This window comes from Falco naumanni, chromosome 1 (genome assembly GCF_017639655.2).
Source record: "Falco naumanni isolate bFalNau1 chromosome 1, bFalNau1.pat, whole genome shotgun sequence".
Taxonomy (NCBI): Eukaryota; Metazoa; Chordata; class Aves; order Falconiformes; family Falconidae; genus Falco; species Falco naumanni.
Window position 1 is genome coordinate 95,016,292 of NC_054054.1, and position 15,100 is coordinate 95,031,391.

Genomic DNA, 15,100 nt, shown 5'->3' on the forward strand with positions numbered 1-15,100 from the left:
AGGGTCACTCTTGGCTGGAGGATCAAGGCAGCAATCCCTGCCAGCCTGGGATTGTTTAACATTTTTATTACAACAAAAAGAGAAAATAACATGTGGTGCAAGTCAGCTCGCCCCTGGGCGAACCTCGAGGCTGAGGGTAGGAGCACACATGATCCAGCCTGCTCTGGCTCACAGGATGGAAGACATCAGATGGGATCCAGATTGACACAAACATGCTCTTCCTGGGCCACAGTGACAACGGGACACTGAGATGTTTCCCATCACTGGCACCCAGAGCCTGCAGGCAACAGGTGCTCTGCTCGTGGGGACCCTGGGAGGAAAAAACCGTTTTGTATCTTTTTTGGCAGGAATAGAGGAACAAATTAGCTCACAGGGTTGCAGCAGCGACAAGGGCATTTGCACATCCAACTTGGTGCGTCCAGTTTTTAAGCATAATTATAGGTCACTAATAAGAGGAAATGTGCTTTGGATTTGAAGCAAAGCACTGTGCTGCAGAAGAGGGGGTTTCCTCAAGTCCATGCCTGGGATAGGGATGCAAAACCAGCTGCTGCTGCTGCTGGGTCAAGCCTTCCCAAAATTTGGCCTCTCCATCCCTGTGGGCTCCCCCTCTGCCACTGCCTCTCCATATATTCTCAGCTGAGTCACTTAAGGCTGTGTCTGAGCAGCCCCAGTTGCTCCTGAAGGTACAAAGCAAGCAGTTCCAGGAGGAGCTGGCATGGGAATGGGGACCGCAACACTGGGATGTCTCCCACCCCATGCCACGTAGAGCCCCAGGCACTGAAAATCAGAGCTCAGCGGCACAGGACCTGCTTGTTCAGGAGGTGGCAGTTCTCAGAAACCCGCTTCAGGTGAAAGGAAGGGGAAAAAGAAAGAGAGAAAAAAAAAAAAAAGTCAAAGCAGTCTCACACTGAGCACTGAGATAAAAATACTGCTGCTCCTGCGGCCACGGCTGAAGACACATGAGCCACGACACAGGCACCATGGGTTTTCACCGGAAGGAGTCTTTCCAGCTCATCTCGGCGTGCCATCAATTTACGGGATGCACTGGATTTCATTAAAATGCTATAAAGAAACCAGCACAAATGCAAATCCCATTTCCCTTCCCCTTCCTGTAAAAACATCTGGTCAACAGAAACAGCTTGGGACATTTCCGTTGCAAATCAGTTTTCATGGAGTTTAGGATTTGGCTGTATAGAGGCACTTGGGGCTGGGGCTCAGCCGATGAACAGGGCAGCCCTGAAACCCCGCGGGGCTGTTCTAAAACACGCAAACCTGTTTTGCCAGCTTTGGCTTAAATTTAGGAAGGTGGAGGGGCCTCAGAGCCACTCAATGCTACAAGTTATATGAGAACAAATGGCATGTAGAGGAGAAAGCCCTTAGTTCCTCCACGGGAAGCAAGGAGGACTGGTAAGCATCACCCTCATACTAAACATCAGAGAATCCACCTGGGTTGCATGCCTAGGACCATACCCAGGGTTTCACTGGTTTTCCCACGCACATGTATATGTAGAGCCATACGTAGATTATAGAGACCCTGATATCCCCCCTGCTCCAGGAGCTCTGCACATCAGGATGGCCCTGCTGCTGTTGGGTCTGGCCCCAGCAGCCTCATGCCACAGAACATGATCACCTCACCCCGGCATGGGTCGGTAGCACGGCATCCTTGCACCCCTCCTCTCCCCAGCACACCAACACCCCCTGCTGTGTCCCCAGGGTGGGGGTACGGGTGCCCCTCACCCCACACTGACTGGTGCCCTGCGGCCAGGCTGTGACCCACTCCGGCTCCAACCGTCTCCAGATCATTCCTTTGCAACATCATTTTTCCAGTGCTGGAGGGAGGAAGGAGTGATGCCAAAACCAACCCAGCAGCAGCTGCAAGCATGGGAAAGCGAGCTGCTCCCTCTGCCCAAAAGGCCCATCTCGGTCGGCTGGAGCTCTGGTGGGACCAGCATGTGCCCAGGGAACGGAATGCCCACACCAGGCAGCACCGCAGGGACCGCCGGCGGCGGCTCCAGCACGGCTCGCCGACACTCACCCTTCACCCAGCGCAGCGCTGGCCACAGCCACCCAAGCAGTAAATGGGATTAGGGCTCTTCAAAGCGCCCTGCTCCCTTTGATGCCAGGCACGTTACGGGATTAGGCTCAGAGACCCTGCTGGAGTGCACCGGGGAGAAAGTAGGGAGAAAATAAGAAAAACTGCCAAAAGCAAAGCAAGGGAGCAATGGCCAAGCCGCGGCGGGGCACGTGTGGGGCCACCCGGCTTTGCCCACGCACCCCGCCTTTCCAAGGCCATTGCAAGGTGCTGAATATTTGGGGGCTCGGCTAGATGCTATAAAGCCATGCGGCTGAGCTGGATTTCCATTGGCATCTTATTATTTAAAGGCTAGAAAGGGCAAAGAGGAGGGCGCTTCCAGGGAGACCTCAAGGGTGACCGAGTCTAACAGTCCAGAGACCAGCCGGGTATGAGAGCGCCCAAGGACTGTTTTTACAGTTGCTTATTTAAAACCATTAATATTCCATGACGATCAACAACATCTTAAAATCAGGAATAGATCTACCACATGGGTGAAAGGCAGCAGCAAAGCCCTGTGAGCACCCTGGGGCTGGAGGATGGAGGGGAGGGGGCTGCCCACCACATTCTCTAGGGAGTTATTCATTACTAGTTGGTTGTTTTGAAGGAAAAAAACCCCAAATAACACAAACTAAACCAAAACCCCCCAAACCAACAAGCTGTTTTGTTCCCACTGTTCCACAGTTCACCCCTTGCTGGGTTTGGGGAGTGGGACTCCCTAGCACTGTGGGGTGCTTTCCACCACCCCCAGAATCCAACCACAGTTACTGGGAAAGGGGCTGGATTGACTCTGCTGTAAAGACGACAGGATCTGGCCCTGGCCCAGTTAATTAAAAAGGAAGGACCCGCCCTGAGAATATTTGCACAGGAAGCAATTTGCTCCGCAGACTTGCAAAATCCAGCGAGGAACATCCCCCACATCCACAGACCTGGCTGAGAAACTCCCTTTGCTCAAGGGCCCCGGGGACCACGGGGTCCCCCGGCCTCGAAGCGACAGGGACTCACCAGGACATCTCCGTGGGACAGAAATCTGATGCAGACTGCAAGGCGTAACGCTGCAGAGCGCTGGGTGTGCTTAGGAAAAGTCTTGTTTTAAATGTCTCCTGCCTGTGGGTCAAAGGCAGTCAGGGGCTACGGGGAGAGGAATAAGGGGAGTGGGGGAAAAACAAAAAAAAAAACCAAACCAAACAAAAACCATCCAAAACCACCCAAACAAAAAAAAAACAAAAACACACAAAACAAAAAAGGGGGTGGAAAAAGCAGTGTCTGCAAGCACCAGATCCTGGGGCAGGCAGCACGCAGCAGGGGCCTGACCAGGGGCTCATCCTGCAGGATAAGGGTGCTGCTCCATGTGCAAATGCTGGCGGTGCGATGGCTTTGCTCCCTGCTCGGTGCTCAACAGCTTTTGAGGGAAAAGGCTTGGCAGAAAGGACGGCTCAGTTGTGCCCTGTGGCTGTGCCGGGTCACCAGGGATCTTGTTGGGCATGGAGGTGGCCAAATCCATACTGTGCACAGGGAAAAATTAAAAAATTATAAAAACACTCAGGGGCTTGGTGCGTGGGTGGTGGGGGCATGGGGGGGTGCCCATGGAAGGGTGTGCTTGGCCCTGACTACTAAAGTCCCCCAGCATGGGGGAGCACAGCCCCCCCAGGAGGGCACTCCCTTGCTTCGCTTTAGTTCTGGCTTTTGCAAAGCCTCAAGGGCAGGTCTGGGCAACAGCCACGGCGGATGCAGCGGAGCAAAGCCGGCAGCAAATTTGGCAGCAGCACCTGAAATAGCACAAGCCCAAACACCCCCTCCCCACCTGCCAGGCTGCTCCCTGTGGTGGGGTCCCATGTGCCCACTGCCATCCCAGTGAGCTGGGCTCCAGACCATGCCAGCACCCAGCAGCGCTGCCTGGCTGCTGGGAGCACCCTCGAGGACCCCCAAAGTGATGCTGTTTGGAGCCAGACCCCTCCCCATGCCCAGGGATGGGGACACACACTCCCCTGGGGACAAACAACTGCAATCTCTGACATGATGGAGCAAAACCAGATTTTACAATTTGCTGTTGTTCCTTTTTTTTGGTGTTTTGTTTTATATTTAATACTGAGTCATTTGATGGAAGCGGCAGGAATTCAGCCAGCTGCTCCCTAGTTCTGCTGCCACGGTGAGCAGCAAACACAGCCCAAAGTAGGGACAAGGCTCCAGCTCTGCCAGAGCCTCCCTCCTTCCAAAGCATAAGTTAGTCATCGAAGTTAAATGAGCACACAAAAAATAAAAAAAATAAAAAAAAAAAAGGAAAAAGGAAAAAAAAAAACCATCCCATCACGCCTGCGTAAGACCTGCCATGTGGAGGAACTGTCTTTTTAAAGATTAAATACCACAGCTCCCCCCACATCGCTCCCTGTTCACTCACATCCTGCATCATCTCCGCTCCAGCCGGCGTCTAAGCACCACGGGAGCTCCCCGGGGCAGCAGAGATCTGAATTTCTAGCCACAAAAGTACTTACAAAAATAAAATTAAACTCCCTTACAGGTCCCACAGGGAGCAGAGGAAGGCACAGAGCCTAGTTTCTATTTTCCCCCTTCCTTTCCCAACTTGCCCAGGCAAGCAGATGCCCTGGGTGCTGAAGCCACAGCACAGCAGGGATGGGGTCAACGTGGGGTTTGCCCGAGTCGGTGCCCCCCTGCTTGCTGGGACAGGTCCGTGGGGCTGGGAATGAGCGGGATGGAGGCCACCAGCTTCCATCCTCAGCTCACAAAGGCAAGCGCTCTGCTTTTAGCTGGAAACCCCAGGGTTGGATGCAATCGCATCTCAACCGATTGCAACCATGAGCGCACACGTCACTCTCGGCACATGGTCACAGCATATTCCACCCTTCAAATGCAAGCCTGCAGCAGCGGCTCCACTCTCCTCTTCCATAAACAGGGTGCAGCCTTGTGTGGCTGCGGTGGAGGGAGAGCAGTGGCAGAGCAAACCCCTCTGGGTTCTGGGCTTGTGCCCGGACATGCTCACAGTGAGAAACCCTCGATATGAGCGGTGCAGTGCTCCTCCCCGTGCCGGCACCCTGGCATTATCCCCAACCCGCTGCCAAGTGACCCACAGCATCACCCAGCTGAAATGGGCAAGAGCTAGCAGGTCCTTACCTTGGGCGGGTCGAAGAGCTCCAGCACGTACTCCTCGCTGTCAGGCATCCCCGCTCGCCGCAGCACCAGGCGGCAGCGCTGCCAGCGTGTCCCGCTGTCCAGGGAGGTCTCGTCCAGCAGCCCGTACTTGAGGAGCCCCTCCTTGCGCACCTCGGGGGGCTGCTCCCGCGACAGTCCCCACGGGAGGATGCGCTTGCCCAGTCCCGGCTTGAGAGCCACCTCTGCTGCAGCCTCCCCATCGCCATCCCCGGGGAGGGCATCCGAGGAACGGCGTCGGAAGAGGCTGCGCCAGCTCCTGCGCAGTTGGCTGAGCGAGAAGGGCCGCCGCGCCGGCCCAGCCAGCTCCTCTGAGCTCCAGGACTTGTGCAGCCCCGCCGGGGCAGCCTCGGGGCTTCGGCTGGGCTGCTCGGGGTGGACGCCTGGCTCTGCCTCAGCTTTGGTGGCCACTGTGCCCAAAGGGGCATCTGTGTGCCGCCGGTGCGTCTCCCGGTAATCCCGTGCCGGGCCGGTGGGCAGGATGCGGAGCTGGTTCATGGCAAAGCCCTCTTTCACCTCATGGCAGAAGTACTGCTGGAAGAGGTCGGTGAACTGCACCGAGAAGTTCTCGGCGGCCAGGAGGTCATGGTGCGGGTGCTCAGTGGCGAAGCGCAGGTAGTGCCGCGCCAGCTCCTTGGCGGTGCTGATGGCGTGCAGCTCGCAGAACTCATGCCAGCCCCGGGGATGCGCTGGCGTGCCGGCTGGCAGAGCGTGCCCATTCATTGCCGTGGCTCCAGCAAGGCGGCTGCACTGCAAGACAGAGCACACCAGCGGTGTCACGGCAGCCCCAACATCCTGATGCCACCACCCCACCCCAGCAGCCCCCGGCCAGCACGGCCATATGCTGCTCCAAATGCATATCCGCAGGGCAAACAGCCTGGGACACGCCGTGCTTAGCTCAGGCCCCCGTCAAAGCCGCTGTTGACCAGGGCAGAGCACGGGGACGTGCCACAGCCAGCCCGAGGGCACACCAGGAGCACACCGGTGAGCGGCACAGCCGCATGAACATCGCTACAGCCCACTACCCAGCACAGGCAGTGGCCATGCAAGACCCCAAGCACCCAGCCCTGTTGCAGCACCTTGCATCCCTGTCCCCACCTGGCAGGGCCGTGCCTCAGTTTCCCCACCTGCGAGGTGGGGCACAGGCAGGTCCCGGAGCGGGACGTCTGCGCGGCTTCCTGCCAGCACAGCTGCCTGCAGCTGCCCGCCGCCCCGCGGGGACACCCGGCCAGGCCACATCCGCTCTGCTCCTGCCAAGGCTTCGCCGCGCCAATGGGTTTCCCTCCAGGGACCTATTTCAACAGAGCTGATAAAACTGGAGTGGGGGCAGGAGGGGAGGAAACAACGTGAAAAGCTGCAGAAATCCAGGGACGGAGCTGCCTTGCCTGCCAGATCCACCCAGCCCCACCGGCCTGGGGAGCCGTGACCATGCCACCGGCACAGCCAGGGATGAGCACATGTCCCCAGGGGATGCTCTGCTGCCTGCGGGACCGAGGGGCTGTCGGGCTCTGGCAAACCACATCGTATCTCTGCCTCAAGCAGATTTTGCTGCAAGGTCAATCTGACAGCACCCATGGCTGACGTGCAGCTGCCCCAGCGTGCCTGGCTGCGCCTGGCAGCGGCGTTCCCCATGGCCAGCCCGGCTGTGCCGCACCGCTTACCACTCAACCTCGTGCTCACCCGCGACACTTATCGGGGCCCTGCACCCTGCTCAGGCAGGAAACATTGGCCAGCCCACCCGGATCCTGCTGCGCTGGCACAGGTACCACCACCTCCCCAAAACTACAGCCACCTGGCAGCAGCACCCTGGCTGCTGGGAGGAGAGGAAAAGTGATTGCAGTTGTCAGGGGGAGGAAAAGGGTGGGTTTTTTAAAAAAAAAAAAAAAAAAAAAAAAAAAAATGAAGAGGGGCCAGAAGGAAGCAAGCGGGGTGATGCAGAGCGTGCCGGCACGGTGGATCTTGTTTGCAGCCGGGGAGGCGATAACGCTGGGAAGCAAACCTCTATCTCTGCCCACCCGCCGCCCTTCCTAGTATGTCCTGTGAAGTTTGTAGGCGAGGGGAGATGTTATCTGCCCCCCGCCAGCCTCGTCAGGGCCCAGCTTCTCAGAAGAGCTGCCCAAGGCACAGGGCTGGCCGATGTTGCGGCAGTGCTGGGCACGCGCCTGGCCGTGGTCCGGCTGAATCCCCCGGCAGGGCCCCCATGTACCGCCGTCTATCAGCACCGCCAGCCTGCCGATGACTCAGCATCCTCCGGCTGTGCTCCCGCTTCCTCCCGACACCCGGGAATTGCCACCATGGCCACCGACACTGCCGGCACGCTTGGCGGGATGCTCCCCCAAAATGCAGAAGGAAGCAGGGCATCCATGCGGATGGCTCCTCAGGCAGGTGGGAGATTCCCAGGACAGGGAATTCACCTTCCAGGTTTTCAGACTGGCTCCATGCTGGCTTCAGGAGATGTTTGCAGTGCGGAAAAAGCTGTGCTTTGCCTGCACCACGTGGCGGGAAGCAGCCGAAGGCCATCTCCAGGAGCAACTTGGTTTTTCCAAACGGCGCAACGATGGGAAATACACCCCCAGCACTTCCTTCTGCCGGCACCAGCACAAACTGCAATGCCATCCTCCCTGCTCCTGCCCAGCACACTTCCCACGTGGAAACAGCTATCCTGGATGAATCTATGCTCGAGCTACCACAGCAGCATCCCGCTCCTCCACCCAGCCCCAGGTTTCTGCAGGAATATGCCACAGGGATGAGAGTGCCCGCTGCTGGGTGGGCTTCTCCCTGCTCCGGCCCATTGTGCTCCATGATGCCACAATTCAACAGCCAGTGGCTTTAAAGGAGAATTTACTTCTGCATCCCTTACACCCTGTATGTTCCTACAAGGGGCTTCCAGCCATCCTGCAGGTCAGCACTGAGCTGAAGGACTTGTCGCAACAGCTAATTGCTTTAATTTGCACTGAATGGAGAATCCAACCCACCCTTGGACACACCATGGGCTGGCTGGGATGCAGGGGGCTAGCAACCCCCCCAGCTGCTGGAAGAGCCCTACGTCACCCAGCCTGCCCCATCTTGGGTCTGGTTTTGGGTGCTGGGGTTGTTTTGGGGTGCTAGGCCAGGAGCTTGAGGAAGAGCGGGACGGGACAGACCGGCCACGGGTTGGCTTTGATGTGGGCTGGGGAGTGAGCCCCAGCTTGCGCAGGATCCAGCCCTGCAGCCCAGCCGCCCCCGGGAGATTTCATTAAACTCTTGCCCAACCTGGTGAGCATCGCTGCGGCAGCGGATGCTGGCACCAGCCGGGACGGTAACCCAGGGGTTGGATCTGGCAGTGGGTTATTTGTGCCTTCACGGTAGTAAAAATCCCAGTAAATGCATTTGTTGTTTAATTGCAGCCAAAGGAGCTGGCAGCACCGAGCAGCACCAGGGCAATGCTGGGAGCCAGCGCCGCGGCTCTGCCACCAACTCCTGAAGGATGAGCAGTTGGGAGCCAGCCGGCTGGCCTCACCATGGAGGGGCTGCAGGATCCAGCCCACCCCCCGCCAGCCATGCAGGGGGCTGCAGCTGCACGAGAAGGGCACCCTCCAGCACTCAGCACTGCAAATCCAGCCTCCAAGGGAAATGTTACGGAGCAGAGACCACGCTGCCATGCCCCAAGCTGAGCGAGCCCCGCTTGCGTGTGCACACAGGCAGCCCCGGAGCATGTGCAGCACAGCCAGCACGCCACGATCCGAAAATGAAACCGGCCCCAACTCCTCACCGCCACTCTCCACGCCAGGAAAATGCATGCCAGCAACGTAAATAGGAAATTTGATTTATATGCCACTCTCCCAGAAACAACTGTTCCCCAACTGGAGGAAAAGCAGCTGGCGGTGTTTTCAGCTCCCTTTTATAAGCACTGGGCTGTTCAAAATTCACCCCGAGGACTATTTTCAGGAGGGAGCAAAGTGAGGGTCTGGGAGACGCCCTTGCTGGCCCTGCAGCTCCCCGCTTCCCGAGTGGCAGAAATACAAAGTTCCCACAATCCCAAGAGCGGGAACATTGTTCCTTCCCAGGATGTCCTCCATGAAAAGAGCTATTCTGAGCCGGCAGCAGCCTTTCTTGGCACGGCCCCGCAGCCCTCTCGCGAGGCAGCTATAAAAGGCTGGGTTACAATGAACAGCACTTTTCAATGGGAGAGCATCCGGTGTAGGGGGTTCGGGGGGATCCAGGTCCCCAGGGAGGCTCAGGGGGACACAAGTCCCCGGGTATCCAGCCCACCGGGAGTGGGATTGCAAGGGATGGGTGATGTGGAGTGTACCCCCAGGGTGGTGGTGGTGCAGCCCCTCTCAGCATCCCAGTCCCTCAGGAAGTGGGGTAGCGGACGCTGGAGGACCAGCTGGATGTAGCCCTGGATTGAGAGTGCAGAGGGGGACAAGCAGGGCAGTGCGGCCATTTCGGGGGTAGGCACAGAGATGCAGCCGCTCAGCAAGGCTGAGCAGGAGGAGAGGAGAGAAAGGGTCTGGCTGCAGCCTCCCAGTGTGGGATAAGGGGGGGGGGGGGGGGGGGGGGGCAGATGGGAGAACCCCAATTTCACCCTCCTCCGAGCTGGGTCACAACACGACGTATTCGTGGCACATCCCCTGCCTGTGGCTACAGAAAGCAGTTCTGACTCCACACTCATGGGAAGTCCCATGAAGTTTTATTGCTGCCCTTCAGCCCAGCCTCTTCTCCCTTCCAGCAGCCTGCTTTCACCAATGGGGTAAATATTGCTGATTTCCGTGCCTGCCCCCCCTCCCAAGCAGAACAGAAAGCCCCAGCCCACATACCCAGAGCAGCATGGGGACCCCATGGGTGGCAAGGAGGGTGACAGGGCCCCTATCACACACACACACCCCTCCAAAACAGCACCCGCATATTTACAGCGCCACTATAAAACAGCCAAGGCCATCTGTGCTTCAGGCTAGCACAATCCACAGCAGAAACTGCCCGGCACTGTCCTGCTCTCCTCACTGGGAGCAGCCCCCCACAGTGGTATGGATTCTCTGGAGTGTCATAGAGGATGACGGCACAGCACCATCACTCCCTGCAACTCAACAGCTGTTTCCACACAAGCTAGAGGACCCCAGGGTGTCTCAGGAGCTTCCCTCTCTCTGCTTTGGCTGAACCAAACCAACCAATGAAGAAGGAACAGAGCAGCAGGTTGGAGAGACCCCCAGCACCGCACGACCACACAGATTGTTTTCTCAGGAAATCACGTTAAAAGCTGGGAGGTTTGGAGAGGCTGATTTTGCTCTCCTATACCTGCTTTCTCACAGGACATGCACCCCCCCTCTCATTTGACCTCCTGGCACTACACAGCTTGCTATACGAAAGGCCAAAGCTGGCCTTAACCTACAGCTCTGCGTGGGCTGAGCAGTGGCGCAGACCTCGGGACGTGGGTGATGTTACAGCACTTGAAATCCAGGGGAAATCCACCCGTATGGCTTCCCCTGATCACTCTGCTGGGACAGATGGGATGGAGACAGCCCAACCCAAACCCATCTCAGGCCAAACACAAGCTCCACGCTCTCTTGGCCTGCAGAAGCTCACCAGGACGAGCCACTGTGGCCAGCTCAACTCCCCAGAAACCCTTTGCCTGCTCCCATTCACCCCGGCACTCATCACCGTGGCATCTGGCACCCTGCACCCTGGTTTACACCATCATGCTCTCCTACACCCATTGCCTGCGGGGAAAAGCCTGGCAGTGGGGTGGCCTCTTTCAACAGGGTTTGTTTTGTTGCATGAAATGAATCGCTGTGGTGTAGGCGTGGGAGAAACAGGGCGCAGGCAGCGCTCCCGGGGGAGCAGCCGGTTGGGGGTCCTCGGCTTCGCCCACGGGGACAAGGGGGAGCAGCCAGCAGCCCAGCTCGCCGCCAACCTGGCTCTCCCTCCCCACCACAGCAAGGCCCCCCAGGGCTGGATTCAGCCCTTCCTCCTCACCCAGCTGCGGCAGCGCTGAGGTACCGCAAACCCCGCCAGCACCAAGCTCTTGCACTTTCACTTCGTCTCACCCGCTGGGATTTGTCCTGACGTCTTCGCTGTGCCTGTCAGACCCCAGCAGCCCCACGATGTGTGGGTGGGGAGGGTTTGCCCTGGGTGAGCAGGATGTAAGACCCCTCAAAAGCCACCGGCATTTGCACCCCAATCCCTCTGGTGCGATTTACGGTGCTGGCAGACCCACTGCCCTGCGGGCTCTGGTGAAACCAAAACAGATCTTTTCAGAGGCAATAAATACATAAAGGCAGAAGAGAAAATAAAAGCAATATTGCAGCCAGGGAGAATGCACAGGGACAAGGCTCTCCTGCCCCAAAAGCAAGTTGAAAAGAAATCCCAGGCGTTGATCTAGTCCCAAAGAAGTCAAAGTGAAACCTGCCAGTAATTTCACAGGCCTTTAGACTCCGCTCCTACAGCCTGCCAGCAAAGCCCGACGGCAGCTGGAGACATGAGAGAGCAGGCAGCGCCAGCTCCCCGTGCTGGCCACCTCTTCCTCCGGCTGCTTTTTCTACCTAAATGCAGCAATCCAAAAAGTCCCCAGGCCACCAGCCCGCAACTCCACATCTTGAAGCAATTTGCAACAACAATATTGAAATCGCAGCTTGACAACTCGTCCCTGTTTCCTTGACAGTAAATCCCAGCCCGGGCAGCAATGACCATGTTATTGCCGCTGTCAGAGCCAGCGGGTCTGGGCTCTCTGTGGGTGACTCCGCTGGGGCTTGGCACGAGCAGGATTGGGCACGCTGGCAGGGCACGGGGAGGCCACTGGGATGCTGTCCGCCGGTGCATCGGCCTCGTGCTCCGAGCCCCCGTGCCTGCCAAGCCAGGCAGCGCTCGCAAGCCAGCAAAGTCTGCAGGGAGCAGAAAGCCAGAGGAGCTGCTTGGCAGGCTCTGGCTGGCACCTCCGCTCGGCGCTTGCAGCGGGCACGGGGACAGAGGAGAATGGGGCACGGGCAGGGCAGCACCCCACAACGGCAGCTGGGGCAGGTGGGCATCACCCCACGGGGTCCTGCACCCTCCAAGAGGGGCTGCCCCCATGGCAGCAGCCATAGGGGTCTGGGGGCAGGCAGGGGAGAGTGTGCAGAGGACCCTTGTTCCAGGGACAGGGAAACGGGGGACCTTGAGGGGGACAGGGATCCCAGAAGAGGGGGATACTCTGGGGTAAAGGGGTGCTAGCAAGATGGGGGTCCCCAGGATTGGGGGCACCCGCAGGGGAACAGGACCCCTTGGATAGGGAGTGCCCACGGGGGAGCCAGGTGCTGGGAGGACGGGACCGCCAGGGGTGAGCGTAGCCCCCGGGAAGGGGGAGCCGGAGGGAGGGGGGCGGGATAAGAGTGGTCCCCCACAAAAAGGGGTGCGGGGCGGGGAGCATGGGGAGAGGTCCAAGGGCTCGGGGCAGGCAGAGGAGGGGGATCACGCTCCCGGAGCCGCAGCGCTGGGGTCGGCGGGGGCAGCGGGTTGGCTCCCGAGGGAGCTCCGGGGGCTGCGACCGGAGAGCAGCCGCCGCTGCCTCCTCCCGCCCCGCCGGTCCCCGCCGCTTTCGCTTTGAGCGGCACAGCCCGACACGGCCCGGCCCGGTCCCGCTGCGCGCCCGCGGTTACCTGCAGGAGAAGGCGTCCGGCTGCCGCTCGCCCATGGTGGTGCGCGGCGGAGCGCCCGGGGACGGGACGGACGGGGCGGACGGGACGGGGCGCACGGCACGGCTTGGTACGGCACGGCACGGCTCAGGCAGGAAACCGGGACAGGCGGCTCCGCATTTCCGCCGAGCGGAGCCGCGGCGGCGCGGGGCGCGGACCCCGGCCCCGGGCGGGTTATGTAAAGCGGAGCGGCGCGGCCGAGGGCGGAGGCTGCGCGGGGGCGGGGCGGAGGGGCCGTGCCGCCGGTCCGTCGGTCTGTCTGTCCGTCCGCCCGGGGCCCGCCGGCAGCTCCGCGGGTGCGCACCGCTCCGCGCCGCCCCTCCCCGACGGTGCCTTTATCTTATCGCATCCGCGCCCGCGGAGGCAGCGGCATAAACAGCCCGGCTGCGCTCGTGGGGGGCGTGGGTTTTATTTAATTTTTTTTAAATTATTTTTTAGGTTTTATGACTTTCACAATTTTTTGCTCGGTCCCCCTCTTTTCTTTCCCCCATCCCCGGTCCCAGTCCCCCGGGGGTCGGGAGGGAGCCGGAGCGTGGGGTGGTTTGGGGGCTCAGGAGGGGTGTGTGCAGGAAAACACCCCGCTTTCCTGTTCCTGCCCGGCCGCATCCTCCTACGGCTCCACGGGCTGGAACCCAGGGGACCTCTGTGGTGGCAGCAGTGGGCGAGACACCATCTGAAACCCCATTTCTCATCATTTTCCTCTGCCTTTCAGTCGAGGAAATTATTTGGCTGCAAACGGCACCGCAGGGCACTTTCCGCACCCCGCAGGAGTGGATCAGGCCACTGGGCCCACAGTTGTCCCGCACCGTGGGTGAGGGCTTCAGCCGTGACAGAGTGGTCAGTGTCCTCCTGGTCCCAAGCAGGGCTGAGGACTGGGGTGGGCATACCCGGGCCAGGCTCGGCCATCCTGCTGCCCCCCCAGTGCCATCCCGTCCCAGGGGCAGCACAGCAGAGCTGCAGCCACCCACCCTGTGAGCCATGGGAAATGGGAAGACAATAAACTTTTGCTGCACCTTTTTCCAGGAAAGGGCTGATTTGTGGTCTGTACCGTCACGTATGGCCCATTGACATCTCCCACCCGTGTCACTGGTTGTCCCGCGAGCTCCTCTGGGACCTCATCCCCCCCAGGCAGTAGCAGTGCCAGTGACAGAGGGGGTCTCCTTGCTCCACAGACCCCCCCGCAGGCGCTGCTCACACCGGGCACGCAAGAGCCACAGCATAGCAGCCCAGCCCAGGGGCTGGCATTCACCCAGCACACCAAGCCGGGGAAACCCAGGCATTTACAGACACCACACAACCGATTTGTGGGTGTTGGGAAGGTGGAACCTGCAGGATTTTGCCCTTGGAGACTGGGCTGAGGCACACTGAGCTGTTTGTGAACCAGCATCTGTGTGCCACCACCAGCAGGCTCCATCCTCGGTGACACTTAGAAATACACCCCAGTTGCTCACCCCATCCATTCCCAATCCCAATCCATCTCCTTTTGATGAGGAAAAGACTGAAATGGGACCCCCCCACTGGTGCTGGGCTCGGGGACTGGCCCTGACCACGGCCCTGGGGTGCTGCTGGTGTGAACACAGATCTGCTACCCCCCTCCAGCCCCACCAACACCCCGGACCAGATTTGAAGCTATAACCCCATGTTCCCCTTGGGCATCATCTGCTTCAGGGATCCAGATGACTCTGCATCCATCTAGCCCTCCCCAAATCCCACAGGGAAGTCGCTGGGAGTGGGTGACATGATAAAATCTTACCTTAAAAGCTGCTTTTTAATTCCTCCTGCCGTTGCTTTATGCATAATTGCACCTTCTGCCTTTTTTTTTTTTTTTTTTTTTAAGTGAGATTGAGCAGTCGGCAGAGCCTGGTGCCTGCCCTCCTTCTCACGGGTGGCTGTCCCAGCTCGCAGCTATTGCACACTTTGCTTTATGAGCTCCATCTATTTCAAAAGCGCCCTCTCAGTCCCCGTGGCCTGAGATTTCTCTTTTGTTTTGCTTCCTGTATGAATTTTCTACAGTCTCTAACTGCTAATTCACTACCACTGACTTCTGCTTTTTCTGTTTGTTTATGCAGAGCGGCACAGATGCCCTTGTACATGCACACACACACATGCCACCGCTTCCCTTCCGCTCTGCACCGGGCTCAGCTTTTAACCATTGCGGCTTTCTTCTTCGTGAAAGCCTTAACCAGCTTCCAAGTGTCCTTCCCACTTTTCTCCCTAACTC

At 58.9% G+C, this 15,100-nt stretch overlaps 1 protein-coding gene across 8 annotated transcripts in view; it reads right to left on the reverse strand.

Moving 5' to 3' along the window:
• SH2B3 (SH2B adaptor protein 3) overlaps window positions 1-14,725 on the reverse strand; it is a 46,082-nt gene extending 31,357 nt beyond the window's left edge. For 2 of the 8 annotated variants that reach the window (XR_005829940.1, XM_040608872.1), the window contains exons 1-2: window positions 6,335-6,867; window positions 5,201-5,986 (exon numbers count right to left, since the gene is read on the reverse strand). Coding sequence is in view for 7 of the 8 variants with exons in the window: in XM_040608872.1 (XP_040464806.1) it covers window positions 5,201-5,986; window positions 6,335-6,811 (1,263 nt within the window). In the remaining variant the exon portion in view is untranslated. Of the gene's footprint in view, window positions 1-5,200; window positions 5,987-6,334; window positions 6,868-6,897; window positions 7,032-12,843; window positions 13,050-14,632 lie in introns of those variants that run through there. The other 6 variants (XM_040608890.1, XM_040608883.1, XM_040608903.1 and 3 more) reach the window with 6 other exon arrangements.
• Window positions 14,726-15,100: the final 375 nt, after the last annotated feature.